The sequence below is a fragment of the Meles meles genome, chromosome 2 (assembly GCF_922984935.1).
Source record: "Meles meles chromosome 2, mMelMel3.1 paternal haplotype, whole genome shotgun sequence".
In the NCBI taxonomy this organism is placed as follows: Eukaryota; Metazoa; Chordata; class Mammalia; order Carnivora; family Mustelidae; genus Meles; species Meles meles.
Window position 1 is genome coordinate 684628 of NC_060067.1, and position 21395 is coordinate 706022.

The window sequence follows — 21395 nt, forward strand, 5'->3', positions numbered from 1 at the left end:
CACCTGCGCTGCGGTCTGGGCCGCGACCCACGTGGGACAGGAGCCAAATAGAAAGTGTCAGCGCGAAAGGCCGGTTTCAGGGAAATCGTCTGTGTTGTTTGTGTGGGTTCCAGGTTGCCGTGTGGGAGCTGTTCCACTGCAGGTCCCTGCTCGAAGCAAACCCGAAGCCGCCTCAACGGGCCAGATGGCAGCTCCCCTTTCCTTTTCCTTTTTTAAGGTGTGTTTGTTCACGTGAGAGCGTGCGCGCAGGCTGAGGGGGAGGGAGAGACTCTCAAGCGGACCCCGGCGGAGCGCGAAGCCCAGTGCCGGGTTCCATCTCATGACTCTGAGGTTGTGACCTGAGCCGACACCAAGAGTCGGTCACTTAATGGAACCCCAGGCGCCCCAGTGACTTGCCTTTCAACCTCGGGGTCCAGGTAACGCGTTTGCCCGGTTGGAAAATCCTGTTAGTTTTGCAATAAAAATCCAAGGTTGTTTTGTTTTGTTTCCTAACGAACGTGCTGGTTGCTCCCGTCCCCGTGGAAGAGGCTTCTGGAAGGAGGCTGTCTCCACTCCCCTGACGCGGGGCCTCCGCAGTCCCAGAGGCTTCGAGACCGTCCAGGTGGCTTTTCTGTTCTCTTCCGTGACTCTCGTTGTCACTGGAATTGCTACTCCCCTTAGGTCTGGGCCAAAATCAAACCCCTCTTTCCAGGGCTTTATTTTCGTAAGGTCGTCACGTCTTGGAGTCGTCATGGATCAGCTGAAGCTGCCCCAGTAACAAATGGGGGAAACGGGCCACGCCACTGCCCAAAGCTGCCATTTTGTTTGTTTAGAGAGACAGAAAGCGCCGTTAAGGTACAGGGAGGAGTTGATGGCGAAATGAAAATAAAACTCGAATTTACTGTCAGAAGGTGTGTGCTGTAAAAACCCTGTCTTCAGGAAGTCCCATTCTGGGGCTCTGGGGTGGTCAGGACTTCAGCAGAAGGACTTGGGGGCTACGGTTCTACCCACAGCAGCATCCATGGATGACTGTGCGGGAACCCACCGTGTCTTGGGGTCCTGAGGGGGGTCCTGGGGGAAGCGGCTGCGGGGAGGCAGGTTTGTGCGCGGGTTCATCAGGGACGGGCTTGGCAGGACCCGGGAGGGACTAGGAGAAGCAGGACCGGGCAGAGAGAGCAGCTGAGCTGCACCCCAGCGGGATCAGAGGCCTCAGCCAGCCCTGAAGGCAGCTCTGGACCTGGAGGGGTCTTCAAGGACATCACAGATCGAGGACTTTGTGCCCCTTAGTGACCCAGCACAGGCTGCCACCAGGGAAAGGGTTGGAGCTTGGGCCCGGCAGCTTCCTTCCGGGATGGCGGTACCTGGTGAGAGACTCTGCGGCGAGCTTTCAGGCACCAGCAGTTCCAGCAGCTGAGGGAGTGAGTGGCCGGACCCTACAGGGAAGGCTGAGACAGGGACCACAGCATCTGGACAGCATCTGATTTTCCCCCAAAGCTACGTTTGTTACCCGGCACTTTTCCAGAAAGAAGAGCTTTCCCTCTTTCCTTGGTCAACTGGAAGTGAATTGCAGAGTTCTTTCTAAAAAGACAGGGAAAATCTTCAATGCTTAAATTTCCCCCCTTAATCGCCATCTTTCCAAGCAACGAGGTGATCCAGTCCAGCTGTACTCCGAGTTGCATGGTGACTCCCTGCTGCCGTAAAAGCGTCAGCAGGTACGTTTTACCGTGGTGGTGGTGTGAAGGGGAGTATAACCTCATTCGTGATCCCACATCCAGCACTGTGTGCGTTTGCTTTCCTGCTGAAGGAAACCTACTGTGGGCTTTCGGCTCCATGTCTGCTGTGCCCAACGGGTCCGTTAGTCCGGGTCACGCTCCATCCGGACGGGGGCCAGGCAGCACACGGTGCCTGAACGCGCACGGGGTGAGTGGCAGTGACTGTCGAAGGGGAAGGAGCTTTAGCCCCAGTAGAAAGTGGCCCTGCAGGAAAGTGAGGTGGCCTGGTGTCGTCACATGGTGCCATTTTTCAAGAGAAGCCAGAAATGGAGATTTTTTTTATTTTTGCAGTTGTTTGTTTTTAATTGTTGGCTCAGTTTTTTAGAAATCTGTGGGCTGGTTGTGGACGGAGGGCTGTCGGTTGGAGGAGTTGGTTAGCCATGCGCCTCCCTGGGGAGAGGTGCTGACCGTGACCACACTCAGTACCTTGCAGAAAACCTGGTACGCGGACGGTACTTACACGTGTTTGCTGAGAAACGCATGAATGGATAACGGCAGTTTTCCAAGGCAACCTACTAAAATTAGGTTGGATTTTATGCATCAAAATCAGGGAAGATCAGAAAACTAGGCCCTGGGTTGTACTGCAAAGGAAAAAAATCTGCTCTTGGGGGGCTCCGTGGGTTAAGCCTCCGCCTTCTGGTCAGGTCATGGTCTCAGGGTCGTGAGACTGAGCCCCACGTCGGACTCCCTGCACGTTCAGCTGTCTCTCTGTCTCTTTCCAAAATAAATAAATTAAAAAAAAAATCTTGGGTTATCCACAGCAAATTACAGAGTCTTGGCAGGAATAAAAATGTGTGAAGAAAACCGTTGAAACCGGGGTTCGTAAACTAGGTCAGCCTGTCTCCGTGGTGCAGTCACTAACCCAACTATTAAAGGGGATTTCTTGGTATCTTGATAGAATGGTGTATTATGAAATATAAAAATATTTTTTCTTCTTAAGGCAGACGCATTATTGTGGTAAAAAAGAATCTTTTGAAGACTGGTTGTTGTCATTTTTCCCTTTGGGGTCACTGAGTACACCTCACCCCCGAACATTTTTCGTCTGTGTCTTTGGCCTGTGGCTGCTACATGGGGAAGTTGGGTCGGAATCTGCTGTGTTCATGCCAAGCCCCAAACAGGACTTTCTCTGGTCAGAAGAGAGTGTGAGGAGAACGAGGAGATTCTTGAGGAGAAACGGGACAAAAAGCAGTGCCACCCGGGGGCTTTCCTTCAACTTAACACTTTAATTATGAGCTCTTTTGGCTCAGTCATAAAGGCCGGGTGGTGCCCTGGGCTTCTCTTGCCAGAACTTTCCCCAGAATGCTCCTCCAGGGCTCAGCCGCCCAACGGTCTGCGTCTCCCAGGCTTCATGCTTCATTGCTGAGAAGGAGCCTTCTGACTCGGGCCTCGACTTCTGGGGCCTGGGCTCTAGCCACCAGCTGCTTGACTTCCTCAGAGAAGTTGCTTGTTAGAAAAAAAGAGGATGAGCCGCCGGTATTACCCGGGTAATTCAGATCATGAGGGCAGAAATGATCCTTTTTTGCTGCTTCCCCCAAATTGATCAGTTTGGGTCATGATGGGTCATGATTTTACTCTTAATCTTCCTTCAAAGGACAAACTTTTTTTTTTAAGATTTATTTATTGAGAGAGAGAGAGAGTGTGTGTGTGCGTGTGCAGGAGCAGGGGGAGGCGCGGCGGGCCAGGGAGAGAGAATCTTGAGCGGGTTCCACACCCAACACGGAGCCCGACTCAGGGCTGGATCTCACCCTCGGAGATCATGACCAGCGCTGAAATGAAGAGTCAGATGCTTAACCTGCAGCCACTGGGGCATCCCTGAGGACCAGCGTTTTGACGTTATAGTTTCCCGTTTAAGGTCAGAGACGCCCGAGCGCGTGTGCGCAGCCAGAGCAAGCGCGTCCGCACACCTCCCGCCCGCTCCCTCGCTCTCACCCAGCTTCCTGCCCAAGAGAACATCAAAACCAAACAACTAATGAACAGGTAAACGAGTATCCCCCCAGCACGCCGAATGACTCTCTTCGTGCTCCGTTTTCTCTCGTTCTAATTTCGGTAGTTCTGTTTGATTTTGAGCCGTGGCTGGAGACAGGGACGGCGGGAGTCATCCTGAGTCGTAAACTCTGAGCGAGTTTGCTCTTCTGCGTCCACCGCAGGGGACCGGGGAGGCTGGGCCTCCGGGTGGGAAAAAGAGTCTCTGCCCGGCCCCAGGGGCTCCTTTTCCCCGAAGGCGTCGCCTCCCGGTCACCGGCCTCAGGCTTGCAGCGGAGGCCCAGTGAGAAGCAGAAGTAGGCTTTTCCGTAAGGTTATACCGAGATAGGACATTGGCTCTCCGCACGTTTTCATCGATCGCCCAGCCGTCCGAGACGGTGTTCGCTGCGCAGGTACGAGAACCGAGACGGAGGAGAGTCAGAAGGTGTCCCGGCCCCGGTCCCCGGCGACGGCAGGTGGGCGGCGTGGCTGTCCGGGCGCCCCACTTTGTGGAAAGAGCCTGCGAGCTCCAGGGTTGTTCCAAGCTCCGAGGCCGGCGCCTGGTAAATGAGTGCCCCTCCCCGGAGAGCAGCCCGCGTCCTTGAGGGAGAGGAAGAGACTGTGGAGACAGCGGGACGACGCAAGGGAAGTAGGAAGCCACACGGAACACGGGAGAGATCCGGTCTGAGCTGGTGCAGTGTCGCGGGGCCGTGGGCTCCCGAGCTCTGGCTGTGGGTCCCACTGGACGCAAACCGACAGATGGTACAGCAGCTTGGAGTCCGTGTTGCGTTTTTCAGTGAAACGTTGAACAGCGGACGACTGCAAGTGCGGCTCACACGCTCTAGACGCCAAACGTCTTCCTAAGTGGACTGGAAGCGAAGAGCATTCGTTTGTGAAACTGTCTTAGAACAGAAGAAAACAACTCTTCCCTTCCCTTCCCTTCCCCCGTCTTTCACTTTGGGCAACTCGTTTCGCTACTTTCCTTCGGGAGAAGGGTTGTCAGCACCATTCTGGGATGAGTAAGAGCCCTTAACGTCTGTTTAACAAATTCTTCTTCTTCTTTTTTTAGTAGGCTGGAGCCCAGCACGGAGCCCAGTGCAGGGCTCAAACCCAGAGCCTGAGATCAAGACCTGAGCTGAGATCAAGAGCTGGATGCGTAACCGACTGAGCCAGCCAGGCGCCCTGTCTGTTTAACAAATCCTTATTCTTGCAAAGGGATATTTTTGCTATAACGAGTCCTCTGCCTGCACTGAGCTGTGGAGATGGGACCGCAGGGCTCAAAGGATCGTCAGCCTTGGCTCTTTCAGCAGCTCAATTCTTGTATGTGTGTGTGTGTGTGTTTCATTGACATACAATGTATTATTTGCCTGTGGGGTACAGGTCTGTGAATTGTCAGGCTTGCACAGTTCACAGCACTCACCGCAGCACATGCCCTCCCCAGTGTCCATCACCCAGACACCACAACCCTCCTCCACCCCCAGCAACCCTCAGTTCGTTTCCCGAGATTAAGAGTCTCTTGTGGTTTGTCTCTCTCGCAATCCCATCTTGTTTCATTATTTCCCTCCCTACTCTCCATGACCCCCTGCCCTGCCTCTCAACTTCCTCTTATCAGGGAGATCATATGAGAATTCGCTTTCTCTGATTGACTTATTCCACTTAGCATAATACCCTCTAGTTCCATCCACGTCACTGCAAATGGCAAGATTTCGGGTTTTTCTGATGGCTGCACAGAATTCCATTGTATATGTACACCACATCTTCTTTATCCATTCATCCGTTGATGGACATCCAGGCTCTTTCCACAGTTTGGCGATTGTGGACATTAAGCAGCTCAGTTCTTATGTTTTTATATTATAGATCTCTTTTTGTGATGCTTTGAAGGCAATCCTTGTCTCATCTTCTAAACTTTAAAATCCTTAGGTACAGTTTTTCCTACTCTGTACCTGAAAAAAAGAAAGCAGGAAAGGAAGGAAGGACGAATGAACGTAGGGGAGAGGGCAGGGAGACGAGACGTCCATCCCGGGCTCCATCACTAAAAACCTCTTGCCCACATCACTAAGCCAAGGGAGAAGGCAGGTTTCCTTGGTCCTATATGAGTCTCTGCAGAGATCGGGCAGGGCTTGCAGTTCAAAGTGTGGTCGGCGGGACAGCGCGGTGGAGTGACCTGGGGCTTGTGGGACAGACAGACTCTCCCGCCCCACCTGGACCTCCTGAGCTGTGTCTGCAGTTTTACAAGATCCCCAGGTGATTCGTGGGCCTGTCTGTCCGAGGGCCTGTCTGTCTTCGTCCGTCGCTCTCTTAGCGGTTGGGGTCCCCAGAGTTGTCAGTGGAAGGCCCTAGGACATGTGTATAAAGTTTTTTTTTTTAAAGATTTTATTTATTTATTTGACAGACAGAGATCACAAGTAGGCAAAGAGGCAGGCAGGGCGGGGGCGGGGGGAGCAGGCTCCCGCTGTGCAGAGAGCCGGACGGGGGGTGTGATCCCAGGACCCTGAGACCATGACCCGAGCCGAATGCAGAGGCTTAACCCACTGAGCCACCCAGGCGCCTCTATGTGCATAGAGTTTAAAGCTCCTCAACTAGGGGCTCCTGGGTGGCTCCATGAGTTGGTTGTGTGTCTGCCTTCAGCTCAGGTCATGATCTCAGGGTCCTGGGATCCAGCCCCGGGGAGCCTGGCCAGCGGCTCAGGGGGAGTCTGCTTCTCCCTCTCCCTCTGCTGCTCCCCCTACTTACGCTTGTTCGAGCTCTCCCTCTCTCTCTCTCTCTCAAATAAATAAATAAAATCTTTGAAAAAAAGAACCAAGCCCCCAAGTCCTCTGGGAAGTAGGCCAGCCTAGAAGCTGGTACAGCGGACCGAGGCCGGCCTCCCGGGGCACGAGGCAGCGTGACGGGAGGTGTGTCTGCGGCGGCCCGCGGAGAACTTTCCGCACAGCTGCTTCACGTCCGTCTACCACACGGTCTTTCACAGCGATTTCACGTCTGCCCGTCTCAGTCTGGTCGTGTGGATGAAATCCTGGGTCCCCGGCCGTCGTCACGATGAAGTATCTCCTCTCTCTTGGCGTCATATTTAAGTGGCTTTCTGGTCGGGCCCCTGTGGGATTTTCTCATTTCATTTTACTCCCCCCTCCCTCCCCTTCCCCCAGCCGTGAACCAGACCCCTCGTTCTGCTTGGATACCCGAAGCCTTCACTCCCCCACGCCTGTCCTCAGGCCGGGCCTCCTGTCCCGCAGAGGCTCCCGCAGCACGGTCCCTCCCCGTCGGTGACAGTGTGTTTCTGACGCATTCGGAGATGGTCCCCGCGTCAAGGACCGGCTCTGTCTTGTCTGGACCGGGTCAGAGCCCACTGGGAGGGGATGAGGGAGGAGGGACAGAACGCAGGGGCTTGGAGAGAGCATGGGAAGTGGACCCTGTAGCCTGCCGGTGAGAGACGATCCATTCAGAGGGCTTCACCGTGAGGGGACAGGGCAATGGCACAGGGTGTCGGTGGGGAGGTGGGATCAAGAGAAGTCTTTTCACTTTTTTTAAACCTTTTTATTTATCTACTCGTGTGAGGCCGGGAAGGGAGCGCACACGCGGGGGGCGGGGCAGAGGGAGAAGCAGGCTCCCCGCGGAGCAGGGACTTGGGGCTCGATCCCAGGACCCCGGCATCACGGCCTGAGCTGAAGGGAGACCCTTAACTGCAGAGCCACCAGGCGGCTCTTTTTTACTGTTTCTCAACGTGACAGGAGCACGTGCGGCCGTGGGGAGCAGCGCCGAGGACACGGAGGAGGGAGAGTCCCAGAGCACAGGAGGGGGACGGTGGGCGAGTCGTGGGAGGGGCCTGCGTGGGGGTGCGGACTGGCCTCTGTCGTGGGGCGTCTGGGGTACCGCTCGGACGCCGGAGGGGGGAGGGGGCAGAGCCTGAGGAGGGGAGCTCCTCACCTTCTCCAGGAAATCAAGCGAAGCTATCAGGCGGTGGGGGGCAGCGGGGGGGGGGGGGTAGGGGCGAGGGGGTTGGAGCAGGTGTGAAGCTGATGAGAGAAAGGAACGGCTGCTGGGTGGTCCGTGGTGGTGAGCTGGGGAGCGAGACAAGACCAGGTGGTTGTGTAGCTTGCTCCGGCGAAGTGAGTTGCACAGGGGCCGGCGGAGGACACGTGGAACGACCGACAGGGTCTCTGCCCGCCTGGAGATTACGTTTTAGAGGGGAGGAAGGCATGAGTTCAGAAATTCCTTATTTATTACCGTGTGGTGGCTGCTATATTGAAAACGCAGGGCGAGAGAGTGTCCAACGCGGATGCCTGGCCCAGCCTGAGGGCCTGGACTTGAGGGAAAGGACTTGAGTTCTTGCTTCTTTTTAAATTTATTTTTTAAAAAGATTTTATTTATGTATTTGACAGAGAGAGACACAGCGAGAGAGCGAACACAAGCAGGGGGAGTGGGAGAGGGAGAAGCAGGCTTCCCGCTGAGCAGGGAGCCCGATGCGGGGCTCGATCCCAGGACCCGGGGATCACGACCTGAGCCGGAGGCAGACACTTAACGACTGAGCGGCCCAGGTGTCCCTGCTTCTGTTTTTAAACAACTGCACATAGTGTGGTGCGGTAGAGGGTCGTAATGAGATGCGGTGCGCTTGGGGTTCTTAGTGATCTGCTGCGTCGTCTGCCCTGTAAGCTAGAAACCACCCAGGAAAAGCCGCGTTTGCTCAGAACCGTAGCGCCCTGTCCGTGACCTAGCCGAAGGCAGGAGGGCCGCTTGAGGAAAACAGGCAGTGCTTACTAAATGCACGGAATCCATTTGCTCTTATCCCATTCCTTTTCTGCTGTCTTCCGCGAAGATGCCGGCGGTGGCGGGAACGGTCGCGCCCTGCGAGGAGAGCCGTGTGCAGCCGCGCGGCCCGGAGAAGCGGTTTGGTGGAGGGAGGCGAGGACGTGGCGGGTGGGTGGCCGTGGTAAGGACAGGAGACTTAGCAGGCTCTAACTAGAGAGAACCCCGTCGCTCTTCAGCCTGCAAGGCCCCTTCTCGGGAGTTGCTGAAATCGTACCTGGGAGGATTTTAGAGATTTAGAATCTCTAAACTTGTCAACCCAGACCTTTAAAGGGAGGATGTGAAGTCTGGTCGGAATTCTTTGGAACATCCTTTCATGAGCTGAGTGGCCACAGAGGGCCTCGCCAGGTCACGGGCTGCCCTGGGTCAGGCCCTCTGTCTCGGGGCAGGACAGCCACACAGCCCGGGCCCCGGGCCCGCTGGGTCAGAACCTCCCGTGAACCTTCCTGGACCGCGGACCCAGAATCTCAGCAGGGGGCGCATTTAAACATGATCCGTGGGGTACGTAGAGCGCGTTAAAGTGGGAGAAGGCGTGACCTAAAACACTACTGAGCTCGTCCTTTGTTTTCAGCCGGTTTCTGACATAATGCAGAGATGAGTTACTGCCCGGCTCCCAGCGAAACCAGAGAGGTGTGGGGGAGCAAGGACGAGTGTAGTCGCGTGGGGAGATGAGCGAGAAAGCTTTCAAGGGCTCTGCTAAGAACGGAGCGGGATTCTCGGCCTCGGCGCTTTGACGTTTTGGTAATGATGATTCTTTGTGGGAGGGGAGCCTGGCACTCAGCGGCTCAGCAGCGTCCCTGGCCTCGACACACGGGCAGCCTTCTGGAATGTCTGAAGGCTTTGCTAAGTGTCCCTTGGGGGGAGGAGGAGACAGAATCACCTAGCTCCTTGAGAACTCCGGGCTTAGAGCAATGACAGAGGTAGGTGTCCCCAGGGCTTCTCAGGGAAGGGAACATTTTCCGAGGCCCTGACTGGGGCGACAGTGTGAACCGGAGCTCGCTGCCCCCCAGGCACAGGCGCATCGCGCGTGCTAACCTCTTTTCGTCTTGATGGCGCGCCTGTCGTAAAGCAGAGAGTGCTTCCCACTTCACGGGTGGAGAAACCGAAGTTTAGAGCTTGTCACACTAAGTGATAGACCAGGGATTCAGTCCCAGCTTCTTTCCAGCCGTCGGGCCGTGTTACCCGTCACAGACGGATACGTGTGTATGTATCTTCTACATGTCTCTCTGTCTGTCTGTCTGTGGGTCTGTTGGCCTTTCCTTAACTGTCTTCTGCACCTTGGGAGGACCGGATGGAGAGGAGAAGCGGCCGTTGACTGGCCAGAGCCCAGAACTGACTTTCAGAGCAGTCGCGCGGGCCGCGAAGCCGGCGTCTGGGCGCAGTATGTCCCCGCCTGGCCCTCCCGGCCCTCCCCACCTTGCCATGTCCCCGGGAGCCGCCGTCCTGCCTGTTTGCTCTGATTGCAACCCCTCCCCTCCCCTTGGTACGAGACAATTCCGTGGGTGCTTGTCACACCTCCCGGCAGGTTTCTGCCTCCGGAGCTTTCAAAGTTCCCACTGCCCAGGGCCTGGGGGACGGCTCGCACCGTCAAATGGAGCCGCTGGGAGGGAGATGCCAGCTGGCCCTGGAGTTCACATGGGAGGGCAGCCTGGTCTCTCCCAGTCCGGGAGTCACTTAGTATTTTCGAGACCCGAGGCGGCCCCTCGGGAGCCAGGGCCCCAGAGAGAGTCGGGGTCTGGGTGGGCTGGAGAGCAGCACAGTGCTCTCTGGAGCTCGGTTGCTCCCGTTGTAGGCTGAGGGGCCAGACGGTCTCTTAGAGAGGGTAGGCCTCCCGGGGCAGGGCTTTCTCCCCCTGGGTGTGCGTCTGAGTCACTGTGGAGGGGGACAGCGGCTCTCCTTGGACTCGTGTGCGATTCGTTGGGTTCTGTGGGCCCGGCCTCAGAGCTCAGGTGACCACAGGGCTCAGGCTGGGTGAGGGCCCTGCGTCAGGAGAAGGGGCTTGAAGATACACTGCTCTGGGCCCAGCTCTGTCCTGAGATCCCACAACCTTTTACTTGCTGCTCTGGGCCGCGGTCCTGCATCTCCGTAATAACAGCAAAACACAGTTGTCCCGTGTGCCTCATCAGCGTAAAACAACGGAACCGGGCCTGTCGGCGAAGTGGTGCTCGGCGGCACACATTCGGTGTAAGCAGACTCTCTTCTCCAGCCCCTTCTGACACTGCTGGGCAGCGCGGTGGCTTTGTTTTTTATTTGTTTATTTATTTAAAGGTTTTATTTATTTATTTGACAGAGAGAGAGAGAGGACGCACAAGCAGGGGGAGGGGCAGAGGGTGAGGGAGAGGGAGAGGGAGAAGCAGGCTCCCCCCTGAGCAGGACGCCCAACAGGGGGCTCGAACTAGGACCTCAAGATCATGACCTGAGCCGGAGGCAGACTCAGCCGACTGAGTCACCCAGGCATCCGATTTGTGTTTTAAACAGGAATTTTGTCATGGGTTGGTTTAAGAAATCAAGGGAATTAGCTTTGTTTTGTGCTCTGTTCCCAAACAGCGATCTTTCATCTACCACTGCTGTGAGCCGAGCTGTAGTGATCTTACAGACATACAGAGTGTTCGAAGGTGGCCAGAGGGAGATCGTTTTAAGAAGCATTAGAAGGAGTCACATAGCAAAGTATTGACAGGCACCGATCTGGCGTGGGACTTGCCCCTCTACTTTCCGTGTTTTCGAAGTTCTCGTGCGCGTAAAGCCCTTTGATCGCTTCCCTGGGTCCTCAGTGAGCATCCGCTCCCCTCCCGGCACCTCCGGCACTGGCCTGGCCCGCTGGCCACTGTCGAAGCCTCTTGTGTCTCTTTTTGACCCCCACTTCCCACCCTGGGCTTCAAACACACACTTTTAAAAAATCGTGGCAAAATATATGTAGCAAAATGTATTCATTGAACCATTTTTGAGTGTGCAGTAGTGTGGGGTCACCTACATTCCCAGTGTCGGGCGACCGCCGCCACTCTCCACCACCAGAACTTTTTCACCGTGTCACACTGAAACTCTGGACCCATCCAACAAATCCTCATTCCCCTTCCTGCCGTGTCCCTGTAGCGCCTGCCCTCCTTCCTGTCTATGAATGTGCCTCTTGCGGGTGCCTCATGGACGGGACGTAACACCACATCTGTCCCTTCGTGTCTGGTTGACTTCCCTTCGCGCCGTCCTGTGCTGTGGTGCGGGTCAGAGTCCATCCCGCCTGACGGCCACTGACCTCCATGGCATGTACACGTGTTTTGTTTATCCGTCCGTCTGTTCACGGACACTGCGGAGTTTTCAGCCTTTGGCTGTTGTGAATAATGCTGCTGGGGAGTCGGGGGACGAGTGTCTGTTCGATTCCCTGCTTCCAGTCCTTCGGGCACAGACCCAGGAGTGGGACTGCTGGCTCACACGGCAGTTCTGTGTTTAACTCCGAGAGGAACCAGCAGCTTGGCCACGGCGGCTGCATCGTCTTCGCCCCCGCTAGCAGTTCGCAAGGTTCCAATTTCTCCACGTCCATGCCAGCACTTGTTACTTTCTGCTTGTTCCTGTTTTGTTCTGGTCGTCCTCTAAGTGGTGTGAGGTGTCAGAGAAGCTCCTTATCAGATCCCCTTCTCTAGCCCCGTCTTCGCACTGGGTTCCTCTGACTGAATCTTGCGTCCTCCTCCAGGTGTCAGTTTAATTCTTGTGTCTGCTGCCGAGTTTTCTCCAGTCTCCCAAACGAAGTTATCCCCCTTCTGTGTATTTCTGTTTTAGTGATCTCTACAGCCAGCGTGGGTTTGAGCTCACGACCCTGAGATCAAGAGTCGTATATGCTCTTCCAGCCGGGCCAGCCGGTGCCCCTAAATTATCCCCTTTTAATCTCTCCTACGTTATGCTGTTGGTCTCTTCTGCAACGCTTGCTATAATTTATGATTATATAGTAAATAACTTACTTGTCAAACTCCTACCAACTCGAGGAGACAAAGGCCCATAGTTGTGTGGCCACGTGGTGGGCCCCGTTCCGAGCTGAGTGCATGGTCTGTGCGAGGAGCTCAGTAGACCGTCTCATGAGTCCTGGGGTTGTCTGGTGCTCCCAAGGCAAGCTGAGGCGGAGTTGGATGCAGAGTGATGGTGAGGGCATTCGTGGCCGTGAACTCGACAGCTGGTGAAGGCAAAACACAGGGCAAGGGTCTTGAGCTGTTTTGAGCTGTTTTGAGCCGACTAAAAGGACGGGACGCATTCAGAGTCCTCTCCTCTCGTTGCAATTAAGGCAACCCCGAGAGGTCAAGCAGCCCACGGAGGCGCTGAACGTGGGCCCTCCCTGCCTTAGACTGCAACCTGGCTGCGCTACCTGTTTAACTGCCTCCGTCAAGGCACCGACCCTAGACTCGAGGCGAGTATTCAAAGAGTTATTGTGTATAAATTGATTGTTTTTTTTAAGATCTGTTTATTTATTTGAGAGAGAGAGAACATGAGCAGGGGAGGGGCAGAGGGAGAGAATCTCAGGCCCTCTCTGCTGAGCGTGGAGCTGTACCAGGGCTCAGTCCCATGACTCATGAGATTATGACCCAGGAGGTCATAACCTGAGCCAAAATCATGAGTCAGATGCTTAACCGTCTGGGCCACCCAGGCGCCCCTGGCAGAAACTATTGAGAAACTATTGGGCCCGGCACAGGGAGCTCTCGGTCGATAATAGCCATTTCTATTATTTAGTAGCGTTGGAGCTGGTCATAGAGGGAGATAGACCAAAGGCACCATTAAAGAAGGCTGCCAGTTGCTGCTTCTGTCTAGTGCTCGTGGTTGGGTCTCAAAGGAAGCTGCCCATCTCTCCCTCTGCAGGTCCAGAATTAAGGGAGTTTTAATTTTTGGTTCTTAGCATCTCTCCAGGACTGTTTTGTGGTTGTGCGGTCCGGAGCGGCTCACTACAACAATTCTCGAAATATTGCTCCGACTGAGGACTCAGCATAGTTGGGAGGCTCTGCCTTCCGTCATGGAAATTAAAGGGACGGTGGAGTCTCCCCCTGTTGCTGGCAGCTGGAGCCGGGCTTGCGATCCGCGCACGGACAAAGAGATGCTTCTGCCCCGGAATCTTGGGTCTTGATCGATTCAGACATAGGCGAAGGGTCAAAGAGAGACTCTTCTTGGCAGCTGTGGAAGACTGAAGGGACCACAGTATGACACGAGGGCGGCAGCGCCAAGTGTGGGAGGTGGCGAGGCCGCGGTGGCACCCTAGGCAAATGGTTGCTTTTTGTTGGTTTCACTCCGTTCTGTTTTGTGACTTGTCTGTTTGATTTTACGTTGAGAAAATACGCATCATAACCAAGTCTAATGGGAACTCAGTAATAGTTTTTCTAATGACTGCTTTGTTGAGTTATAAACTCATAACCTACAGTTCATGTCTTTGAAGTACATACTTCGTTGGTTTTTATTATATTCATGCAATTATGCCACCACTATCCAAACCAGTTTTAAAAATTTTTATCTCACTTCACACCAGACGCTGTACCCATCAGCAGTCATTTCCCACTCCCCTCCCTGCCCTCCCAGCCCCCTGAGACACGGATCTACTTTCGGTCCCTACAGATAGCAAACTGTTCTCAAACCAGGATTTAAACTGTACCTTCCCGCCCTCGAGATGAAGTTGCTACAGAAGTCTTGCATTTGTTAACCTTTGCTGCAGAGCAAAGTAACCCAAAATTTAGCAGCTTAAGGCAACATATATTTATTTTCCCACAGTTTTGGCAGAGCAGGAATCCGGGTAGTGCTGGAGCTGGGCCTCTGCTCCGGGATGTCTCACAAGGCAGCCGTGTGCGGCCTAGGCTGCTGTCTTCTCTGAAAGCTTAACTGCGGAAGGATCTGCTTCCAAGTTCACTTTCACCGTTTTTGGCAGGACTCAGTTCCTTGAAGGTTATTGGATTGTAGCCTTATTTCCGTTGGCTAGAGACCACCCTCTCTTCCTTATTGCATGGGCCATCCCAGTATGGCAGCTTACGCCGTCAAAGCCGACACAAGAGACTCTACTAGCGAAACAGAAGTCACAATCTTATTTTTTAAAGATTATTTATTTATTTATTTATTTGACAGAGAGAGAGAGAGATCACAAGTAGACAGAGAGGCAGGCAGAGAGAGAGGAGGAAGCAGACCCCCTGCTGAGCAGAGAGCCTGATGCGGGGCTCGATCCCAGGACCCCGGGATCATGACCTGAGCCGAAGGCAGAGGCTCAACCCACTGAGCCACCCAGGTGCCCCAGAAGTCACAATCTTTTGTAACCTGATCATGGGACCGACATTCCCTCAACATCACTATATTCTTTGGTTAGAAGCAGGTTACTAGGGGCGCCTGGCTGGCTCAGTGGGTTAAGCCTCTGCCTTCAGTTCAGGTCATGATCTTAGGGTACTGGGGTTGAGCCCCACATTGGGCTCTCTGCTCGGCAGGAAGCCTGCTCCTCCCTCCTGCCCTCTCCCCCGCTTTGCCTGCCTCTCTGCCCACTTGTGATCTCTCTCTCTCTCTGTCAAATAAATAAATAAAATATTAAAAAAAGAAAAAGCACATTACTAAAGGTGAAGACATTATACAGGGCCACAATTACCAGGAGACGGGAGCACTAGGGCCGTCTGGGAGGCTCTGAACCAAAACCGTCCTGCAACCCTCCCATGAGATCTATAGGCTATTTAGTACCTTTCTAGTACATTTCTTTTTGGGTAGAGCTAACCAGAATTGATGACTCTTGTTTGCACCCAGACCAATAAATGTGTTTGTTGCTTACCAGGTAATTTTGTGATTCTGATTTCTGTTGATCTAGCTCCTTTCTCTACAAGGTATAAGCTATTTGATAAAGTTATTAACACTGCTTGTAACTCCTTCTTCCCCCAAAGTTATCAGTTCTGTGTCTGCATAGTTCAGTGTCTCAGAGCCAACTAGCCAACATCCATCTGAAAACTAGTTTGGATATTAATATCCACAAAGATCAGAGAAGAAAGGTTAAGAACCTCTCAAATTAGCCCTATCAAAATTGGAAAACTGAGTCCTGTTAATAGAAGAACCTCATATTCAGGCCAGGGTTTTTGTCGTTTGTTTTCATTTGGGCTATGGCCAGGAGGTTGCTTTCTTCCTTAGAGGTTCTGGAGAATTTTAGTATCAGAAATCCAGAGCAAAGCTTCAGTAAGAAAAAGGGATTGGTTGGCTCCCAAACTGGGAGAAGTACCAGGAGACACACAGGTCAGAGGAGCTGTAGAACTGGGAGCTGCAACGAGCGGCCCAGGGCAGGCGGCTCTCCTCCTAACTCTTGGTGGCCTCTCCACTATCTTCATGTCCCACTTTCTTGGCCTCATTCTCTACTATTGTAGTCATACCTCGGTGTGTGACCTTTAGTCTTTGAGCAAGAAGGGAGAGAAGAGCTGGGTCACGTGTTTGCTGCCAGGGCTTCTACGCCAGGCCAGGCCTGGGTTCCACGGCCACATTCCTGTCACCAGAAGAAGGACCATGCGAAACCAGTAGCCACTCCTGCCCAGGGCAGACCAGCCGTAAGCGATCCCTGCAATACCGGAGATTCCGAACGGGACAAGACGATGCCATCGTCTGTGATAAGGCCCAGTCTGGGAGCCGTCCACTGAATGGATTCTTTAGTGGCCAGTGTCTTTCGTGGAGTCTTGGAACTCACTTTATTGCAGCCGAGACCCAGAGTCTTAATCCACTGGGGAGACAGGGTCACATTGAATTTTTCCATTACAGATCTCACTTGGTCCCCAACTACTTGACAGTTGGGAAAAAGTTGTATGTAGAGACATGAAGGCCAGGGATGACATGGAAAACAGCCGTCCATTTCATAGACTCATGACCAAGGTTAAATTATAGCAACAAGAAAGACCGGAGCTTTTCATATACTGTGACTTTCTGTGATTTATGGGCAGATTGTTTTTCTGTTTTTAACCTTTCAAGTAAGGAATGATTTGTCAACTTCATGAAAACCACTTGTATTCAGAGACTCACTAGTCTTAGTGCCAAGGCTAGTATTGCTTTTAGACCATGTGAATATGGACTGAAACCAAGACCAGTAGGACTTGACTTTTGGGAGATGTAACATGGTTCTACCTTTAAATGTGTACATTGACGCTGAGGTTACCCTGGTCGTTCTTCTAAAGAAGCGCCATAAAGGGCTCCCAAAGAGAGCATCCTGTCCCAGTGCCGCTCACAATTGTTCCGTGACGGACTCACAGCCGATCGCTTGTTCTTTGCCAGTTCTTCACAGAGGCCCGTGTGCGCTGGGGGCAGTTGTACAGGATAATCTGCCTGGCCCCACCCGCTTATAGCTTGGTTTAGAGTTCTCTGCCAAGGTAAGGAAGTCCCTCACTTCAATTTAATTTAATTTTATTTTTTAAGATTTTATTTATTCCTTTGACAGAGAGAGACACAGCGAGAGAGGGAGCACAAGCAGGGGCGAGTGGAGGAGGAAGAAGCAGCTTCCCACCCAGCAGAAAGTCTGATTCAGGCTCGATCCAGGGACTCCGGGGTCATGACCTGAGCCAAAGGCAGACACTGAACGACCGAGCCACCCAGGCGCCCGGAAGCAGCTCACTTTTAAATTCAGATTAGGGTCCACTATGAAGGATGACGGTGGAGTGTAGAGAAGTAAAGATAAGACCTACTGGTGTCTCCTAGAAGCACAGTGGAGTGTCGAGGTTAGGAGCTCTGTTCTTGGTTCAGACAGACTAGGGTTTGACTCTCAGCCATGACACCTCCTAGCTTTGTGACACTGCGAAATTAGTTAAACTTCTTTAAGCCTTGGTTTTCTCGGACGGACACCCAACTTTTGCATCAACATGGACGGGACTGGAGGAGATTACGCTGAGTGAACTAAGTCAAGCAGAGAGAGTCAAGTATCATATGGTTTCACTTACTTGTGGAGCATAAGGAATAGCCTGGAGGTCATTAGGAGAAGGAAGGGAAAACGAAGAGGGGAAATCGGAGGGGGAGACAAACCATGAGAGACTGTGGACTCCGAGAAACAAACTGAGGGTTTTAGAAGACGGGGGTGGGGGGTGGGGGGTGGGTGAACCTGGCGGTGGGTATTAAGGACGGCACGGATTGCATGAGCACTGGGTGTTGTACACAAACCGTGAACCCTGGAACACTGCATCGAACACTAATGATGTAGTATGGCGACGAACATAACATAATACAAAAGAAAAGCCTTGGTTTTCTCGTCTATATAATGGGTCTAATAAATATAAACCATCTAGGATTGTCGAGGTGTTTTTCATAAGGCAACCCAAGGAGGACGTTCAGCGTTGTGTGGGCTGTGAAAGCACCCGTAGTTGTGGTCATCTCAGAATCGCGGTTTGGGGGTCCCGGGCGTCATAACCTCTCCCGAGTCTTCGTATAAAGAGCCGCCCGCCGCGGCCACATGGAGGGCAGTCCCGGGTCTCTTGGCAGAGGCTTTGGAACTAGGTCGACTTGGGTTTATATGCAGGATTTAACTCTCAGAGACCCAGATTTTCAGCTGTGGAGTGGGGCAGTACGGTGTGTGATGGGGCTTAAGGATAACACATTTAAGTGGTGTCAGGTAACACGCTCCATTCAGACTTTAACAACACCCCTCCCGGCCGTCCCTGTCCTTCCAGGTCATGGTGCTGCTGTAAGGGGGACCTTCGGGAGACGAATCGTAGGTGTCCCTGCCGTCGGTTCTATTCTCTCTCTTACCGGTCCTGAGCCAGACCTCACTGCTTTGAAGTCTGGCCTGATTCCACTCAAACCAGGGCCTACGCAGCCACGAGGACGGTACTGCCCTTCAGAAATAGGGTCTTCATGTAACGCTCTTCCTGGCGTGGACATTTCGAGGCGACATGGAGATCAGTCTCAGCACCACGAGAGCAGGCGTGTGCGGCCGCGTTACAGATACACACGAACGTGGTTAGGACTTTGCATCAAGACTGTCAAGGAACACGAGCAAATAAAAGATTTGTTGGATGGAGAAAAGGTTATATTCAAAGGTCAAGGTTCTTGAGGAAAGTTCTCTCCACAGCTGCCCATGCAGGAAGGCTGCGAATCAGCACCAAGGGCCGCATTTCCCCAAGTTATCAGTTTTTCCTCCACATTGAGTACTCCTCTCCGGACAGTTTCCCGAGCGCTTCTGTGCAGAGAGAGAAGCCCGGGCTGTGTAGACGCGTGTGGCATTTGCTGACATTGTCCCTGCTTGTGTCTTGCAGCCTACTTCTGCTTCCTCCTGACCGCCCTGGGCATGACAGCCGGTGCCCATCGCTTGTGGAGTCACAGGTCCTACAAGGCCAAGCTGCCCCTGAGGATATTCCTGGCCGCTGCCAACTCCATGGCTTTCCAGGTGCGGGTGGAGGGTCCCTTCTGGCTTAGAGACCCAGCCCAGAAGGCACTGTGGGGGCACAGGTCTGCTCCCTGTGGAGTGGTCATTCCGCCATCCCCATGCCAGCCTCAGGGCTCAGGTCCCCTGTCTGTCCCAAGTTGTCTCCTTGTAGCTTTAGACGTGGTGAAATGTCCCCCAGGGGCTTTGTACCCCAGGAATACTAAACCACAGAGGAGGAAAGCGATACCTCTGCCCAAAGCCCATGCCCTAAGCCCCTCAGCGTTCGTCCGGCTCTAACCAGGGCCGAGTTCTGTGCTGAGCTGTCAGCGAATCGGACTTGACCCTCACAGTCACCCCACGAGCGGGGTGTCGTATGTGTCCTCACTTACAGGTGAGAACTAAGGTTTAATGAAGTCAAGGAACTGGGCAGGTTGTATAGTTAAAAGCAGTAATAGGCAAATGCGTGTCCCAGTCTCTGGCTGTTGCTCCTAGAAAACATACCCCCGAGGTCGCCCCATATGTCTAGGGTAGAGGGCAGTTGACGACGGTGCTGGAAGACAGGATTTGGGTCTTACTCCGATGTTTCTGGCTGTGAACCCCTTACTGTCTCCAGTTTCTTCGTCTGTAAAAATCGGAGTATGACTTCACTCTCACAGCTGTTACAGAATCATTGAGAATCGCAGGGAACTATAAAAATGTAACGGAGTGTCCTTGAGGCCCTGGGATGGGGCCATATCCTTTAGGACTATTCTAGTAGTGGAACATTCCCCGCCGGCTTGGGCACTTGCTGAGCTGCTGGATTCTGAGTTGACTGTGGATTTGTTTCCCCAGTTCCTCCTCAGATCCGGGGAGTTTGGGTGTGAACGATTGCTTTGGTGTTTCTGCTGATACGTCAATGCAGATGATTCCCGGCCGCCTTCACCCAGAGTTCTGGGATGGTGATTCTCAAAACTGCTTTAGGGTCCAGGGAAACAGGCAACCCAGGAGCCCATCTGTGATGCTCAACCATGCGAGCCACGTGGCTGCCTGCGCAGTGGGCCTCCCGTCCCCACGAGACAGCCTGACCCCGAGCATTCCTCCAGGTTGCGCTCATGTCTGAGGTTTCATTTCCTCATTCATTTCCCGCTGTCCTTTAAGTGGTTTATTTAAAGTATTCACACTTACAGTGATTCCTGATACAGCTGGGTTCATGTCGACCGTGTTTCCGTTTGCTACTCATTGCCCTTGTTCTTTGTACCCTTTTTCCGTCTTCCCTGGTTTTAACTGCACATTTTACACGATTCGGTTTTCTCTCTCCTTTTAGCATATCTGCTCTACTTCTTTTTACAGTTGGGTAGTGGTTGCCCTAGACGTCGCAGTAGACGTTTACAACTAATCCAAAGCCACTTTCAAATAACTGACAGCATTTCGCATTAGTGCGGCAACCTTGTATCAGAGCATTCGCGGTTCCTCCTTCCGGTCCCCTACTCGCTGCTGTTATTAAGCTATAATCACTGAATACGTTGTTGCTATGATTATTCTGAACACACCGCTATCCGTTAGATCGGTAAAGAATAAGAGGAAGTGAAGGGGACACCTGGGTGGCTCAGTCATTTAAGTGTCTGATTCTTAGTTTGGGTTCAGGTCATGATCTCAGGGTGGTGAGATTGAGTCCTGCCTCCGGCTCCGTGCTCAGCGCAGAGTCTGCTTGAGATTCTCTGTCTCTGTCCCTCACCCCACCCTTGCCTGCATGAGTGAGCACTCCCTCTCTAAAATAAGTAAAATCTTTAATACAATAGGAAAAATTGAAGATTTTCTTTTACTTTCATTTATTCGTTCTCTAATGCTCTTCTTTCTTTAGGTCGATCTGGGTCTCTAACCACTCCCATGTTCCTTCTCTCTAAAGAGCTGTCGTGTCTTACAAGGCAGGTCTGCTGGTGACAAATGCCCTCAAGTTTTGTTTGTCTGATAAAGTTTCTTTTTAAAATTTTATTTATTTATTTGGGTGAGAGAGATAGCATGAGTGGGGAGGAAGGGCAGAGGGAGAGACAGAAGCAGACTCCCCACTGAGTGGGGAGCCTGATGTGGGACTCGATCCCGGGACCCTGGGATCATGACCTGAGCCAAAGGCACTTAACTGACTGAGCCACCCAGGTACCCCTGTCTGAGAAAGTCTTTATTTCTCTTTTACTCTTAGTGAATAACTTTGTTGGGTATGGAATTCTAGGTTTCAAGGGTTTTCTTTCAACATTTATTAAATAATTTATTTCACTTTCTTCTTACTTGCATGTTTCTTTTTTTTTATCTTTAGGAATTCAAATTTATTTGGGACAACTAGAATCTATTGTCCTTCATTTGTTCTTTTATTTTTATTATTATTTTTTATTATATTCAGTTAGCCACTGTATAGTACATCATTAGTTTTTGATGTAGTGCTCAATGATTCATTAATTACGTATAACACCCAGTTCACCTCAAAACCACAATGAGATACCAACTCGCAAGTTTCTTAAGAGATACCTAGTGTAACTCCTACACTTGTCCACTATTGGGAAGGTGTTCTTTCCCTTCTGGCTTTTTTCGTTATTTTCTAT

At 52.7% G+C, this 21395-nt stretch overlaps 1 protein-coding gene across 1 annotated transcript in view; it reads left to right on the forward strand.

The window, feature by feature from the left end:
* SCD5 (stearoyl-CoA desaturase 5) overlaps positions 1-21395 on the forward strand; it is a 124956-nt gene that overhangs the window by 60352 nt on the left and 43209 nt on the right. Inside the window, 2 exon segments of the mRNA XM_045991133.1 lie at positions 11734-11771; positions 18713-18843. Of these exon segments, the coding sequence (XP_045847089.1) occupies positions 11734-11771; positions 18713-18843 (169 nt within the window).